Raw genomic sequence first — 18,238 nt, forward strand, 5'->3', positions numbered from 1 at the left:
TCAATACTTTTAACATATGATTGATAAAATTCTTCATCCCTATCCTCATAAAATTTTTTAAATGAATTTTGAAAAATATCCAATGTGATTACTTCGTGACAAGATCTGCCTTTCTTCCTTTTAAAGAACCGCCCCGGGTCTTCAATTTCACTTTTAATTATGAACAGTCCAACCTTTTAAGATAATATACTAAATCGTACCTAAGATTTAAGTAAAAATTGCTGAAAACTGACAGCGTTTTGTTATGGGTCAAGCGATGATAGCGACATCTGCAATTAGGTTTGCGATTTCTCCTCCATTGGCTGATGCATAATTCCATAAGCTGACGGACTGATCTGACGTCAGACAGATAACAGATTCTACCCGTGATAATTTATAATATTTTCTGTACACGCAAACTGCAAGGAATCTGTGGGTCTACAACTCTACAAGGTATAAGTGGCCTAAAGAACTAGATACCAGGCCATAAACTCTAAAAAAAACAAGGTATAATGTGTTTTGTCCTTTTTTATCATAGGACAAACCTTTATGTAGAAAAGAATGAGATATGGAAAAATAGATAACAACGATCAACGGCAAAACTCAATAAAAGTAGAAACTAAGAAAACCCGAGAATCATCGGGAAAACTCTTAATACATCATCATTAATTTTACATCGCTGTGTATTTAGTGTTATAGAGTCTTGTACATTACGTGATAAATAAACAGTGCTCTATTCCTTGCTTTTCTCCGTGATTATTGTGTGGCAAAATGGATTTTTTAAGTCTGCCTGTCGTTGTGGTAGAAACAATATTATCATATTTATCGTACGATGAAGTTTCTAAGTACAGAATGGTAAGCGGACATTTATGACTTATTTATAGTTTTTAATTATATTCTCTATTATTGTTTTTGCTGTTTAGGTCTGATCTAACATAGAATCATCCTCATTTGTAATCTGTTAGAGGTATAGAAATTGATTTTCAATAATATACGACTCAACGTGATTTCAAGTAATATAAATAAGGGACAAGTTTTAGAAAAATCGGATAAATAAAAAAGTTAGAAGGTATTGTTTAAAAAAACTTCGACTTGTCTCTACTCCAAAGATCTAAACTTAGCTTACATATTATATAAAAATGAATGAATATAAAACCAAAAAAAAAAACTAAAACTGCTTGGTAAATTATGAAAAGAAGAGAACAAATAAACTATGGGTAACTGTTTTACAGGTGTCCAAAGGTTTCAATGAGATATGCATGAGGATGTTAAATCGTGGATTCCTGATGATAGAGCGGCGACATGCATTAGCCTTAAAAGGTGTAAAAGCACAATTGCCCCGTAGAGAATCTGAGCGCAGGTTTGCAATACCATGCATTTATTGACTTTGTTTAAAAATATCTTTATTAACAGGGTTTATTGAATAATGAATAATATTTTTAAGGTAATGCAACTACACACTATTTTAAAGAAAACACTTTTTTAACAGATTCAAGCTATGTATTATTATAAATCAAAATCAATCCGTTAAAAAAGTGTTTTCTTTAAATGTCTTAAAGTTATGTTAATAAAAGACAATACTATACACACTATTTTATCAAATTATTTTAGAACTGAGCACATATGTAAAAACAATTCTGCACTAGGGTTACACAAGATCCTTGAAATTCTTCCTTTATGTAAAACATATCATGCTTGTGGCAAGAAATCCCTAAAATTGATATATATGTGAACATGTTTAAAATTTTAATTGTGTGTACAGTATGTTTGTACAAATAGAATTTTGACCATTTTTATACTTTGAAAAGAAATATTTTACTGTTTACTATTAAAATATTGCCATTTCGGAAGTGTCAGTTTTGTGATGAATCCTACATAATCATATGTTAGATGTATAATACCTTAGTTTTAATAATCCTATTATTAATATAAAGTGGAAAAGTGAACAAATTACAGTATATATTTATTTTATTTAGCCATAAACTTTGTATAAGTAACTATATTTTTATGACTGCTTTTAGATATCATCCTCTGGCTAGGCACTGTGATATTTTGACATCAATTGAAACAAGAATATCCATGCTGAACATGACTTATTCAAAATTTATGGATTGTGGTATTTGCTGCTTTATACCAGGGAAGGTAAGAAATATATATATATATATTTTATATTGACGGCTCATTGGTCTAGTGGTTAGTACCCCTGACTGCGAATCCATGGGTCCCGGGTTCGATCACCGGCGAGACAAACATCCATGTGATGAGCATTTGGTGTTGTGCTTAGGTCTTGGGTGTTTAAATATGTATTTATATGTTTTGGGTCTATATATGTATAATATTTATATATATCCGTTGCCTAGTACTCATAACACAAGCTTCACCAGCTTAGCATGGGACTAGGTCAATTGGTGTGAATTGTCCAATCATAAAAAAAAAATATATATATATGATGCTATACTTTTTACTAGTATTAATTTAATACCTCAATGGGTCACCTAACATACTAGTAGTAGTAAAGTAAGTTAATTTAGTTAGAAAAAAAAAATATTATTATTAGGCTGGTGCCTATAATAGGACTACAGAAGTCCTGTGAAAACAGGTCACCTGAATTATAATGAAAGTATTATTATTAAGTTATTAATTAATTTTATACTAAATATATGTCTACAATCTTTAGACCTAACAAACTGCATTTTATATTTATTTTATAAATTAAATTATTATCTCTTGAAATCAATATATTATCCTGGAACTCTTTACGCTTGAATCAATATTATGCGTTTGGAGACAATTGAAAAGACGCAAATATGATTTTCAGGTGATAGACGAAATTCGTCGTGTTCTCAGTTTAGTTGAGACGTCAAAAACACCGCCACGTGCGCATGAAGTGTTACAAGAGTTGCGAGACATTTCTAGCATGGCTATCGAGCATTTCGATGATAAAGTATCGCCTGACTTCCGTAAGAAGTTACACGAGGGAGTCCCCATCCCGGAACCCAGGCCATCCCAAGGTAAATCATGTTATGTCACTAATACCTGCAGCTGAGTTTCATCATCGGACGTCACGGCAGAATACAAAATAGCATCCGTATCACCTTGACGTCCGTCGTTCCACAACTGAGTGCTGCGTAAGGCAATTTCTGCCGCGCACCACCACTACGTGGAATCAGCTGCCCACTGAAGTGTTTCCGAACCAATTCGACTTTAGGTCCCACAAGAATAAAGCGTACCATTTCTTAAAAAGCCATGTTCATGGGCGGCGGTATCACTTAACATCAGATGAGCCTCCTGCCCGTCAGCCTCCAGTAACTTAAAAAAAAATGTTGATTTTATACAATACATGTCAATCGGGGGAAATTATCGTTGATTGTTTTTTCTTATTGGATTATTTGGATTCTTAGACTTTGCCCTCTAGACTTTTTGTGAATTCAAAGAGTTTTTACTTTAAATACTAGGGATTATTTCGTCATGATCGTAGAACAACGTCGGATTTGAAAAAAACCCAAAATCCACTTTTTATCATATTTGGATACTACATTGCCTAAATATTACGTCTACATTAAAATAAAAATTCTATGTGTTTTAAATTTCAAATTAATCAGTCGGTAAAGTAAAGGCTTTGATAGTAACATGTGATTTTTCTAAAAAACTAAGTAATTAAATCTTATGATTTTTATCTTGTTTCAAAAAAACCCTTTTGTTTGCTTGTATGCCAATTTTCATAATAACAGAATATGAATTAAAATAGTTATGACAAAAACTAAAATGGTTATATTATTTTGAAATGGATTAGATATATAAAGATTATTTGTCAGATCCGTCACTATTCTACGACTATGACGATTTATGTGATGTAGAATCATTCATATGTTATTTTGTAAAACTTTTAATTTTTTTTAAAACGTGTGAAATACATTGTCTTCAAGTTCGCTCGGTCCTTGTGTTTCGATTGTACATTAATCTTTAACAAGAGAGTACAAAGAAGGGCATAAGCTGTGGCTTAACTAATTTTATTTAATTAAATTTGATTGGTCCGTCAACAATTAAAAGAATCACCCAACTGGTTTCGGAAGGAAACTGTCTGGTTATTTTTATTTTATTGATTAATTGTGCATTGCGAATCATTAGCCTTCTGTACCGAAGTTGCACATCTGTACATCATTTTACAAAATACGTTATCTGTATTGTAATACGTACCTTATTACATAAGTGTTAAGGTGATTTATTGATTTATGTGACTGTACTAATCAGCTTTGTAATTCATAGAATACTCAAATCTAAACAGGATCCTAATAAACTTAAATGCAGTGTAAATTATTTGTAGTGGCGATAACGTTATAAAGAATTGTTATATAGAAGGAGTTGTTGTCCGTGCCCTTCGTACGTGTCGATGTACATAATGTTTTTAGTCACAATTATAGTCCCACCAACTTATTTGTGAACTGAGTGGTAGCGCCACCGTCGCTTTAGTGTTGCAAATTAATGAAAGTTACCCATGATTGGGTATGTCAGATAAGAAACTAGGTAAACATATATACATAATTTTATTATTTAAACAATACCTAACATTGTTTTATAATAATAACTCTAGGACGTTATATTAAAAAATTGGAGTGCAGAGAATTTACGCTAAGCCAAACGTATGTGCGGGAGAGCCCCTCAGATTATTCCAGCGTTATTTTTACGCGACGAGAACTATAGGTAGTTGAATCACTCAGCTTTATATTTTTAAGTTACGTGAAAAAGTAATCAATGAAAAAAATATCGGGTAATTTACAAAAAGAAAGTAGAGAACACTAACCTGTAGCTACCGAAATTCAACATGGCGACCGTAGTTCCCATTTTCTCCATTTCACAGATAAGTTGGTGGGTCTGTAAATTGTTACCATATGCAATTCATAAAACTGCAATTAATTTCAGTTTCCTTACTGCCACTAGCACTCCGCCAAGAGATGTTGGATCTTCGCCGTCGTACTATATTGAACGCGAAACTGTCCTTACAAGTAGCTTCTCAGTACAAAAGGTTTTATAAACGGGTGAGATTGATTGAAATTTTGAACTCATGCAGATTTTGTATATAAAAAAGGGTGCGTGTACTTATGTACGCGCGTATGAAGTTATACTTCTTTGGCATTATTAATAAAACATACGGATAGTTAACCTCAATTGTATTGAAACACTTAGGATGGTTAATGAGCACAGTTTTTTTACAAATATTTTCTAATATTAATTAGTATTGATTTAAATATTCAATTTAAATCACTTCTGATTATAATTCAGACGCACATATAAAATTCGCACTTCTATAATGAAAACAAAATGAAAACACGTGTTTTAAATGTAGAAACTCAAAGCATGTAGATAAATATTATAAATATAAATACACAGTGAACAGAGGCGGCGTGAGCACTAATAGAGGTTCTTAATGAACGATTTAGTAGGCAACTTCATTCTGTTAATTTTGTGTCACGGTGCGCGCGCATCGTAAAATTTCACTGTCATCTATTTTTCATAACGCGCCTAAAGAAGTATAACTTCAAAAATATTTATTTGTCAAACTTTGTGTCTAGAAGATTTAAATACATATTGGATACTGTAGATATACTGTGCACGATTTGAAGAACAAACTATTCGTTTTTACTACAGATCGTAGAATACAAGCAAATTGTCTGGAGGCAAAGGAAGATCATTCGGTATTTAAAAAAGCGGCAGAGAGATCAGGACGCTTGTATGGGTAAGTAAAAACACATTTAAATAAATGAGTTCACTTTGTGATAGAGAACAAAAGACAAATATACAGTTTTAAAATCTGTATAGTGTTTGTATAGGTCACGAGGCCTCGGATCACCGCCGCCCAACTCGAAGTGAGAGTGTTCGCGTGTGCGTTGCTGGCATTGGAATTGGAACACTATTAGAGGATCCTAAAAAAAAAAACTTCGATTTGGATTCATAGTATATAAGCTGTTTCCAGCCGTTTCACCCGCTATTATTCGTCGCAACATGCAATTTAATTATTTCAACTTGTACCAGGAGTGCTGCAAATTAGCCTGTTTCACCAAACCTGTATATTTATACTCAATGGCCTTACTGACTATCAAGTCATGATTATGGCTTGCTCAAGATCCCTCTCGGTCCAAATAAACACAGCATTCTGCAATATTTTCATCTTTCTGACCATTTAATGTTTTTAGCTGACTTGAAAAAACGGATTGAAGAATGCGATATAAAGTACAGCAAGCTCACACACACTGACCAGACTGTCGGAGGGTCTGTTATTGCTGGTAACAGAATATTTAGTATGTTTAATCTATTAATTATATTATAATTCTCATTAAACACCAAATGGCGTTAGCGTGCAATTTTTTCAGGCCCTAAGTTCGAACCCTGGACTGTTCTGTGTGAATTTAATTTATTTGCTTTTTTTTTAATTTAATTAAATATCCATTTGTGTCTCGGTAATTGTTTAATACGTTCGGTGTTCGATTCCCGGTGGAACAGAAATTGTGTTGGTTTGGTTTGGAAGAAAAAGTTATGTTTTCCCGTGTTCTCTAAAGGTGGGAACTGACCAAAGTTACGAGGTGTAATGTAGCATTCGCATCGAGCGTGTTACGCATCGAGCATGTTACGCTTTGTTCTAAAATCGGCGTAACATGCTCGTCAAAACTCTGTGCTCCACTTTCGCCGCCAGTGTTCACAAGATGTGATAGTGATAATGTTGATATCTTTCATTCTATTTAATTATTGTTTCATCCAAATTAAGAAGAAGAAATAATTTTACTGGACATAAAACTTATTTAAAAACACAGGCGTATGAGGTGGTTTGTTGATTGCAATATTAAAAACCAAATGATTACTGGACAGTATAAAAACTTTGTACGCAGGTCTCGATTTTGAAGAACTGTTGAATTTAATTGGACGAAAAAAAGTACTTAAAAAAGACACAATTTATAGGAAATCATAATCATGATCACGCGACGCGTAATTACTGAACCGCGTAACAGTCAAAGGATTCGCCAAAAAACCGACAGCCAGGTGGAGCACTCAAAGCGGCTCGTTGCTCGCTGGTTTCCCCGTAACACGACGTACTGACTGCACGAATGCTCGCTGTGTAACATTACATTACATGTTACATTACACCTCGTAACGTTGGTCAGTTCCCACCTTAAGGACTTCACTTATTTTTTATATTACTTTAACATCTTTATTGAAGATCATTTACCGTAAATAAAGAGGTTTCATTCAAACGTGTGCGACAGGAGATATGATATGCGAAAATGGCGAACGAATGCAGTGCGTACTTTGAGCTGTATTCAAATAATAATTTGCCTTTCATCCCATAAAAATATCCTACATTGATTTGATATTGGTTCCTTTTTTTATTATGTTATACGTAAAAATCTGACGCATTTCAGCATCAGCGAATGACAGTTCAGGAAGTGTTGCTCCGCTACGTCACTTCGGTAGTCAGATTAAATTGGATCTGTCGGTTTTGCCGATTGGAACTAACAAACGAAACTCTAATAAATGTACGTATTGGAGGCATTAATATGAGTGAAAAAGTTTTAAACAGTATCGGGAATCGAACTTAGGATCTATAAAGTTGTGTCGTAAAGAGAATTTTTTTTCGGGATTCAAACTAACGCCTTTCTCCAACGAATAGATATGCCAAAGCGATTGCCAGTATTTCATTAGTCTATTCTTGCCTGCTTAAGTTATTTGTTGATAGCAGAGAAGATTTTTTTATATATCCTGATATTTTTCTTAATGACATCAATAATGATGCGTTGTATAAAATTTCAGTGTTGCCAAACATGAAGCCGCGAAAACCTCAAATAAGACTGCCAAGCTTATCGGAAGATGTTGATATGGATTCAAATCCAGTACCTTCAACGTCAAATCAGACTCCCCGCCAAAAAACCCAATGCACTATGGCCAAAATAAGGGGAATCACCGCTGAGATTCGACAATTGAGTAATCTGTCAAAAACCATAGAGGGAAAGCTAAAACGTCCCCGTATATCAAATTCTGAAGAGTTGGAAAATAAAAAACAAAAGTTGCATTAGTCTGTTGTTTGTGTTATCTGTGGATGTGTATATTGCGATGTCTGTAAAAGCTTTTGTCTATGCGCTCTATAAGTTAAAAATAGACAATTATTTGATTATAGAAAAATCGAAAATAGAACGATTATTTAAATATGTTTTGATCGTTTTCATTTGTGCAATTGAAACGATTTGCAATACTTTTGCAAAATCATTTTAGATGGATAAATTGAATATAGGTATTAATAGTTAATTAATGTATGGTCTAACAGTTATAATATTAAAAAAGATATAATATAGAAAATGGCTGGTTCTCTTTATTAAAAGATTCGTATCTAAAATAAGTCTATGAAATATTAATCACATAACAGATACAGGATTCTATCACTGTATCTATATAATTTCATAATTTTATGAACCAGACACATAGATTTAACCTCCAGAAATTATAAAGCTATTAGTGTATTGAATACTTTGAATTTGGCAGTACATTATTTTATGCTCTATTGTGCCATACTCGCTCAAGTTATAAAATAATCTTAAATTAATTGGTGCATGTCTTTGAACGTAGTATGATTGCTATTATATATACTATAATAATATATTTACATACTAAAATATGTATTTTGGAACATGGCCGTTCCAGTATTATGTAGGCACTATAGGTTGTCTTATTTGGTGATTACTTCAACAATAATAATTAACTTTTTTAAACATATTACTCACACATTGTCTATGCTTGAAAACGAAATGCATTTTCGAGGCTACAAACAATTAATACAATTGTTTATGTACAATTAGTACGTAATGGGGGGACGGGGGGGATAAATTGCTTGAACATCGCTAAGGAAAAGAATCAAATGGGCCCAATCTAGACATTTTCCAATACTAATTCGCGCCAGTGCGATATTAGCTTTTTATAGAAGGAACCGAATTTATAATGATCCGCTCCGCAGTTTAAACAGGTTTTATATATGAATACCTGGTGTCGCTGGACCTTATTAGACGTGGACTAAAGATTCTTTGTTGAAAGTGGTAACAGTAAGACATTCTTTGTCTGGGATTGGATGGGATGTTTTGCTTGGCAAGGAAGTATTCAAATCTGGTATGCACGTGATCGCAGCCTTTTTCTGTCATGGCTCTTCCCAATAACCATGATATTAAGGACCGTCATGTACACGGGTATATCGCAGATGGTAATTGTGTATGCGCAACCAGAGATTATATTCAAAAGTGCCAAACGTGAAAACGATCTTCACAAGATTTGCAGCCTCTGTCCTAATTTCTATTAGCCGCCACATTGATTCGAAGTCATCAAGACTCAAATTAAATTAAAATAGAGTTAATAAATTAGTTTTCAATTTACAAATCATCAACACTTCGTATTAACACTAAATTTATTTGGAAAATTATCCAAATACGCTAAGATTTTCGCAAAAACAAATTATTCAAAATAATTGTATCGGGTCGTTTTGGTATTCTACGTAATGATTGTGGAATTTAATCTCTATTAAGAATTAAAAGAACAACAACTTATTATAGTCTTCTTTTTGAACTAAAACGAAATGAAAGAATGGTTGGTAAAGAAGAAGAACGTGTGATTGACTTATTTTTACTCGAACTATGGCCATTTATAAAAAATAAAATTAAATAAGAAACGGAAACAAGAGAATTGTGTCCAAATTATGCCTCATATAAGATAACTTATAGAAAAGCAATATTGACTGTGAAAGTGAAAAGCATATATATTATGTATTACTTTATTATATAGTATAACTTTATACTTATTTAAGAAATTCTGTTTTAAGTAATTTTTTAAAGTAATGTAGCGACATATAAATTGTTTACTAATGTTTAGTATTGTAACGGCTTGTCATATTTTGTGTAAGTGGGCTGATGAATGTTAAACCTTGTAGAGTTATTTTCAATTATACCGCCTAAAACTGTCTGTATCGGTGAAATCAGCTTATTACGAGGAAATAAAATATGATTCAAATAAGAGGTTATTATTGTCCTAATCTTAATATATATAAATTACGTGTCACGTTGTTTGTCCGCTATGGACTCCTAAACTACCGAACCGATATCAATCAAATTTGCAGACCGTGTTCAGTTTGATCCAATTTAAAAGATAGGACAATCATCATCATCAAAATACATCTCAATTTATCCCCGCAATATAATTTTATTGCAAAATATTTGTTTATTATTTAATAGTCACATTTCTAACAGATGGCGCTGTGTTGAAAGTACCAACGTTTCACATAAGCTACAATTTAATGGCATAACCACCAATAAAGCATGGTGGTCCCACTGACTGGTGTTCTCCTACCGTTTCCCTTGAATAGTTTACCACTATGTAATATAACAAAAACCTTAGCCACAGCAACGCTTGGCCGGTCTGCTAGTACCTTTATATTTTCGCCACAGATCCATAACGAAGCTCTAATATTTATCTCTCTGACATATAAGCAGCATACACGACATATGTCATTCAATCTCAAAACAACTACAACCAGGCATTAAATTACGTTCTATACATGTGGTCAGATTTCACTTGAATATTGACTAACTGCTGACAGCTCACGTGGCAGTTCCAAATTTGAACACGTGCAATATTATGTATGTGTAAATAGGTGTAAGTAGTTAATATTTTTCATAACAATAAATCAGATTTGAATATTGCTGTCCCCTTCATTTCTCGCTTGCTCTCAAAGTGGCGAAGAATCCTTCGAGGCCGTATAATATCGTAGTAAGCCTGCCCGATTGCTTTGAGATTATCCCACCTCCTTGAACCTCTGACCCTAGCCGTAGGGCTCCGTCTGTTAGCTTAGGTCTCATGTTGCAGACATACCGTATTTATTTATATATTCACTATTTATGTGTTAGGTTATATCTGTTATGATCCGTAGGTTAGGTTATTAGGTCTCGTCCTATCATATATTTATTTATCTAGAGCAGCTTGCTAATACGTACACTTTATATACGTTATAGATACTCTGACACTTAATAGATAAAAATTTAAATACACAATTCATAGTCCAGCTGGACAAGATGTATTATTAAATCAAACATTATACACGTATCTAATTACAACTGAAAAGGACCGTAATCAGAGTCGTCAATATGACTCAAAATGGACTTTTGCATCGTCACCAGTATTAATAAGTTCTAAAACAATATAAATATTTAAAAATATGACAAATTTAATCAAACTTCATAGATTTTTATAAAATGCGCACCTAAGTGTATTAGTGTGCATCCTGCAAAAGCCAATTTTCTGTCTCTTCTAGTTTATAATTTTTAATACAACTCCAGCTTGTATTGACTACTGTCAAGTTAAATTATGTAGGGAAATTTGTTTTTTTATGTTGTATAGTTCTTAAATTGGATATGAGATTCTCTCCGAGTCAGACGTAGTGTAGTCTTTGCAGAAAACCGGCGTGGTTATGCTAAATAATATAATTTTTATTTGTTACGCGTAATTTTCGTATAAATTATCTGCTATACATTAATGACGTAACGGCAGCACCGTCAACACAAAAACGGTATGCCTACTTAAATTCCACGACGGTTCTCCGCACACACTTCATCCACTCAGCCATGATGGTAGACTATGAATAATATATAAAGATAGATAGAAGATAAAGAGATTTCTTCTTGTTACTTTGCATTGAAATAAAGTTTTCGCACCACCACTATGTGGAACCAGCTGCCCACTGAAGTATTTCCGAACAAATTCGACTTAGGGTCCTTGATGAAAAGAGCGTACCAATTCTTAAAAGGCCGGCAACGCACTCGCGAGCACTCTGGCATTGAGAGTGTCCATGGGCGGCGATATCACTTAACATCAGGTGAGCCTCCTGCCCGTTTGACCCCGTTCTATAGAAAAAAAAAAGTAATTTGCTAATAAAACAACATCTATTATTACAATTTATTTCGTAGTTATATTGTTCTTGAAATTAAAGTTTTATAATATCCTAGCAGCCTTTAAACCATTTTCATGTTAATTATTCTCTCGTTAATCCTGAAATAAAAAAATCCCTTTACAATATTTAGTAACGACCTGGTGTTTATTCCCTAGATTTGTACAAAATCTTAGTTTAACAATATATTTCTAGATTGTTACATGGTCACCGTATTAGATCGGTAATTAGTCGTAAATTTTCGAAATTGCTGCGTTCTTTAGATGCGTGTTCATTATTAATTTACTTTAGTAATAATTAAATGGAATGGAGTAGTATGATAATTATCGCACAATGAATGTTGGATATTTATTATTATTGTTCATACCGCCTAACATTAGCCCGCCTCAAGGCTTGCAGGTCTAAGGCGCGCGGGTCCAGTTCTACTTTTGAGTTGCTGTCCAATCCTGGCATTATGTCTGAGAAACCCTCGCTGTCCATGTCATCTAGAAAAAAGTTTACCACAGATTGCTTTGAAAAACATGGGAGACACATTTATTTACGTCCAAATGGCTTGTACTAAAGTGAAGCTTTATATGTATTATAAACGACTAGAGTCTGTCTAATGAAAGAAGATAACAAAAAGCGCGGCAAATTCAATTTTTTTTAGTATGGTATCCCTAAAAGTTTGATATATTTTGTGGATTAAACTTATTTGATACTTGATTTTATTTTATAATTTTTTACATTTATAGTAACTGTATATCTATAAAATTAAATACTATAGGTACGTATTTAGTCTTTTACTATTGATACTTAAAATGACTAGCATGGCATGGAAAATTAAAACTATATTTATTATAAAACACAACTGTATTCGGAATAATCAAATCCTGCGAAAGAAACGAAATATTCTATCAAATAAAACAAAGTTTAGGCTATCATACCTGTTAACGATTTGGAAAAAATATATAATAGAAATAAAAATAAGTAATTGTATGAAGTATCAAGACAATAAATCATACTAACCTAAGAAATTCAATGACATTCTGTGTTGCCATCCGAAAGTTTTCAAATAATTCAATTATCTTCTTTTATTACCCAGACTCTAGTAACTATTACGATGAGTAATTTTAATAATGACCGGGGCAAAATCAGTTTCTAAGTATAGTTGTTTTTATAAACGTTATTTTAAATAAATTAAATTTAAAGAAATCGTTGTTGTCAAATGTTTTAATCTTTTAGTAAAATCTGCCTCTTAAAATACAAACCACTAATTATGGGAATTAATTGTATATATTTTTCATTATTTATTGTATTAGTGTTCTGTGTTATATCTTTGTTTTATAAAAAGTAATAATAAAAAATTTTGCCGTTCAGCAACTGAGCGTATTTCAAGGCAGTTTTTGCCGCGCACCACCACTTTGTGGAACCAGCTGCCCACTGAAGTATTTCCGAATCAATTCGACTTAGGGTCCTTCAAGAAAAGAGCGTCCCAATTCTTGAAAGTCCGGCAACGCACTCGCGAGCCCTCTGGCATTGAGAGTGTCCATGGGCGGCGATATCACTATCAGGTTAGCCTCCTGCCCCTTTGCCCCCTGTTCTTTAAAAAAAAATGTCCTACCAGGATTGCTTATTCGTGCGATGTCACTGGAGTGCAGGCTTCCGTCGAAGTAAACCGTTCCCTCATTGTCCTGTACGAGCTCTGAGATTTAAATTTAACGATTAATATTAAAATAAATATATTATTATATTTAAAATCTGTATTGGGACTTTGAGTAAACGTTACGGCTTAAATGAGAAAAATATTGTATGATTTTTTAGCGAGTTAATTAGTTCAAATATAAACCATACCATATTGTTTCAGATTAGACTCCAGCTCTTCGTTATCTAAAAAAATATGATGTATTATGATTAACTGTCACAAATTACCTTACCTAAAGTGATTGAGGCTGTTAAATTTTGATAATAAGCAGGTAGGTACTATTTAGATAAAATATTCCGACACATCAGGATTTTCACAAAATACTAATGTTTCAAGTAGGTGCGCACTTAAAGCCGATATTACTTCCTTAAAATAATAATATATAAGAAAAACCAGTGGCGCTAAAACCTTTTTAGGTTAGGCCTCAGATTTCTGTATCTGTTTTATGATCTAAAGATCTAATTGGCAAGTAGGTGATCAGCCTCCAATGCCAGCGAATGTTAAATGAACACATATACACAAAGTCCATTGGTGCACAGCCTGAGATCAAACCTACGACCTCATGGATGAATGTCGCACGCTTAAGGCTAACACTACTCTCACTAATACTAATGAAAATTAATGGGAATTTTTATACATTTCTGATATACATGTTTACTACGTGAAGTTTAATAGTATCAGTTTGAGTTCATGTTTTATGAGATATATAATTAGTTTTTAGTTATTTTCATAGAATTAATTTCGAATGCCACTCACCCGGAAAGTACATGACTATGGATGATTTCGTCGCAAGTGAACTTTGTGTATGTTGAGTAGTTTCTTCTACTGGCGCGACAGTATTGAACGGGGTAGATTCTAAAAATATTTTATTCAATAATCAATTATATTGTTACGAAGACGGGTTTAATGATTTGAAAAAGGTTTTCTATACAACTTTTCTCGAAGCCAGATTAAACATAAACGCCGTACGAAAACAACGGAGTCATGTGCGAGGAAGATGAACAGAACGAACGATCTAGAATTATACGATAAGGATAGATCACCAACTACTCATAAGTAGCCCAGGAAGTTCAAGAATGCCGTTCAAAATGGTTCCGTTCAATTCAGTTTGGATTGCGATTCCATGGGATCGAAACATTTGAGACAAGTAATTAATTATTGTCTTAAATAATTTTTGATACGTGACAGTGTTTTATTCGTAATGATTGTATTTTTGAGTGCAATGAGATTCCTTATTAACTAATTTTAACAAACTGAAGAGGTCTACGGCTTTTCTATCTGATTTCCTAGCTCGTTACAATGTATCACTGCAAATGTTTGCACAGAAGGCCGATCATTTATCGGCTTGCTAAATATTGAAATAGAAAATTAAAAAATAAATATACCTATGTATAAACATTTGCTTAACAACTTACTTTCCTTTGATGTCGTGAAAACGTGAACTTTGTCTACTTCTGTCACCCTTTTGTTCGCCTCTGTAGCTAGATTCAACTGCTCCTCAAATTTCAAATCTGTAAGGTAATAAAATAATACATAAGTAAATTATTTAGAAATGTGCTTACAAGAGCTCTCTCTTATTCAAAGGTTCGCTACTTACTCATGATTTGAAGTCGCCTTAAAGCCTTTTCTATACACCAACTTAAAATTTGCGTGCTTCCATTTTGGCCGATTTCATTGCAAAAACTAGTAGCCATGATGATAAAAGGATTTAATTTATTAAGTTTAGAGTCTTTTAAATCACTAGCAAAAGTAGTTTGCATTGGAGCTTTCGTGGTGGACTTAACTAAATTTTTTCGCCCGTCTTTACTTTTTAAATATCTAATCCATCTTTTATCTCTCTGAGCGTGTTTATTATTCAAATCCCTACCCGAAATGCTATCTACGGGTAGAAGAATCGTAGTTTTCTTATCAATTATATTATTTCTTTTATTCTTCTTTTTTATAGCTCTTTTTTCGGAAGCAAAACTAGCTAAAATCTTATTTTTCATAACATCATCTATGAATGTATTATTGAAATAGTATTTGTATATTAAGTCATCTATATTTTGTTTATCTTTGTCGTCAAGGATAAGTTTATCATGGTTTTGTAAAGGTGTTTTTTCTGGTATAGAGAGTAGATTTATTTTAACAGATTCTGTAGCGACTGCTTTTTGTGTTGTGGTAACGAAGGAAGTTTTATTTTGTTCTTTAAATTGAGGTTTAGATATTCCTATATTTAACATACCGTGTGGTTTAATATTTGCATTGGTTATTTGCATTTTCTTTAACAAACGCCAAAAATTGTTTTGTCTCTGTGAAATCTCACTTTGAGTTTTAGTAACGATATTTTGCTTTAGATTAATTTTCTCATTTTCCTCTAACATCGTCTTTTGTACACCGTAAAACTGTTTTTGTTGAGCCAAAAACTTTCTTTGTTGATTTTCAAAATCTAATAAATTTTTAGAAAATTCTCTATCTCTGTCATTGAAGTGTTGTTCTTTAGATTTAAGCTTTCCTTCCAATTTTATTAGTTCTAAATTTACTTTTAATATCTCATCGTATTTGCTGTCAATCCCTACGAATTTTTTGTTAAAATGATCGATTTTTGTCTCAACTTCATCATTTAAGCTCTCCAAACGCTTGTGTATATTTTTAATTTCATTATGTTGTTTCATAATCTTTTTAAACGTTTTCGTTAACATAGATAGCACTTTCATTATGCCTCGTTCCGATATAGGCCTGTCTTTTATCTCTTTATTTTTTGGTAAAACTTGATACACATTTACAGGGGCTGTTTGATGCCAAACAATATCTTTTTCTTTATCAAACACACTGCGATCTATTTTATTATCGCCGTCGTCAGTATCATTTAAGGTTTCAGTTATTTCAACTTTCTTGACATCTTGAAAGTCATAGAAATCAGACATACTTCTTTTCAGATTGATTGTCTTATTCGTAACATTAACTTCAATATTTGCTCCTACCGTACTTGTATCCGATTGGTTTATTACTGGAGCTTGTTCCTCTGTTTTCCGTTTTGACATATTATTGACATCCGCATTAGGCGGAACATCGCTTATTACAATAGCAAATTCATAAGGAAAATCATTGAAAAAAGCTGGTTTTAATTTATTGATTAAATTTGATTGGATTAAAACATCGTCTGTTGTGCATTCCTTTGCACCCGAACATTTTTTCATACTTTCTCTAAACGGTTGACTCTGTTCACCTTAAAAATAATAAATGACTTTATCATAACCTTACGTAAGTATAAATGACTCATATTTTTAAAATTAATTTTCCTTTGTTGTTGTTTTGTTTTTGTAGCTAAATATTGGATAATTTTTATCTAAGAAATTAAAAATAAAACTTACGATACGCCGACCTCTTGTTCCGTTCAACATAACTCGATATAAACGGGCTATTTTCACTAAACACGTCATTGTTGCCCTGCAGCAAGGTATCAACATCAAGAGAATTCGCCCTAAATATAAACGCCCCACCTGTGGGCCTTTTCTCTACATTTCTTACCCAAAGACCTTTATTCACAATGTTATTTCTTTCTAACTTTGGTTTTCTATAGTTCGATTCAGCCTCCAAATAAGAACCCGATATAACACCGATTATATTAATTAATATCGATATTTGAAACATCACTAGAACTGTACTTGTTCGTCGGAGGATAAATGAATAATGTAGGGAATGTACAGCAATCAGAGTTGTACGTTTATTTGTAAATAAAAATGTAAGTGGTGTGGCAAAATCGATATTTGATTTTTATCGAAATTTGTAAAACGTATATAACTTTGCTACGTCAGTGAATTGTCAAGCATTTAATTCAACGTAACTAAGATTTAACGTGTAATAAATTTTCGTAAGATACGCATTATTACTAATCCTATCATTTGATACAATTCCATCATTTAGGTTGAATTTTTTTGTACGCATTACATGCATAGTTTTTTGCAAACAATCTAATGGGGTTGTGCGATAGGACGGTCGTTTTATCGACAACTAGGTCTGTCCCTATTCAATGTTTACATTTCTCGTAGCATTTTATTCATTCTATTTTGTACAGTCACAGCTTTGTTTTAACAAAAATTACCCGGATATGGACTTTTTTTAAACGCATCATAAAGGTATTTTGATTTAGTTTTTTAAAGATAATGTATCCTACTATTATTGGATCACATCCGTTTCTACTCTGTTTCTTAAAAGTAGAATTTCGACAAACTTTTGGATTCATTGTCGTGTCTATATCGTATAAGATCTTCCACGTACACAAAAATAAGCCAGTGGCGCTACAACTCTGTTTTGTGATAATCTTTTTTTCTTAGTAAATAGGTGATCAGCCATCTGTGCTTGACACACGTCGACATTTAAAATCAAAGGCATGCCAGTTTCCTCACGATGTTCACCAGGCGAATATGAAACGCGCACAGAAAAATAAAGTCTATTGGTACATAGCCAGGGTTCTAAGCTTCGACCTCAGGGATGGGAGACACACCCTCAAGCCACTAGGCCAATACTTGTCACGTTACTGTCACTGCACTGCTGCTTCTAACTGACATATTTCCAGACTATTGTATAATTCACTTAAATACAGGTTTTAAATTTTAATAAATAGTCTT

The 18,238-nt window shown here is 32.9% G+C and overlaps 2 protein-coding genes across 5 annotated transcripts; one reads left to right on the plus strand and one right to left on the minus strand.

The window, feature by feature from the left end:
* Positions 1-438: 438 nt before the first annotated feature.
* On the plus strand, positions 439-10,014 carry LOC125055323 (F-box only protein 28). Of its 4 annotated transcripts, none has more exons than XM_047657744.1 (9): positions 449-834; positions 1,212-1,339; positions 2,001-2,121; positions 2,798-2,990; positions 4,900-5,015; positions 5,626-5,713; positions 6,171-6,275; positions 7,392-7,505; positions 7,780-10,014. In XM_047657744.1, exons 1-9 carry the CDS (start codon positions 751-753, stop codon positions 8,040-8,042), a joined length of 1,212 nt encoding a protein of 403 aa, XP_047513700.1. In that variant the 5' UTR covers positions 449-750; the 3' UTR covers positions 8,043-10,014. The 4 variants fall into 4 exon arrangements, with proteins under 4 accessions (XP_047513703.1, XP_047513704.1, XP_047513700.1 ...); XM_047657746.1 differs by having other exon boundaries at positions 450-834; positions 6,171-6,260; XM_047657747.1 differs by lacking the exon at positions 7,392-7,505 and having other exon boundaries at positions 439-834.
* Positions 10,015-11,940: 1,926 nt separating this feature from the next.
* On the minus strand, positions 11,941-17,350 carry LOC125055603. Its single transcript, XM_047658062.1, has 8 exons — positions 16,982-17,350; positions 15,226-16,836; positions 15,044-15,139; positions 14,385-14,483; positions 13,778-13,813; positions 13,548-13,628; positions 12,312-12,429; positions 11,941-12,045 (listed from the first exon to the last, which is right to left on the minus strand). Exons 1-8 carry the CDS (start codon positions 17,259-17,261, stop codon positions 12,009-12,011), a joined length of 2,358 nt encoding a protein of 785 aa, XP_047514018.1. The 5' UTR covers positions 17,262-17,350; the 3' UTR covers positions 11,941-12,008.
* Between the last annotated feature and the right edge of the window lie 888 nt (positions 17,351-18,238).

This window comes from Pieris napi, chromosome 13 (genome assembly GCF_905475465.1).
Source record: "Pieris napi chromosome 13, ilPieNapi1.2, whole genome shotgun sequence".
NCBI classification, from domain to species: Eukaryota; Metazoa; Arthropoda; class Insecta; order Lepidoptera; family Pieridae; genus Pieris; species Pieris napi.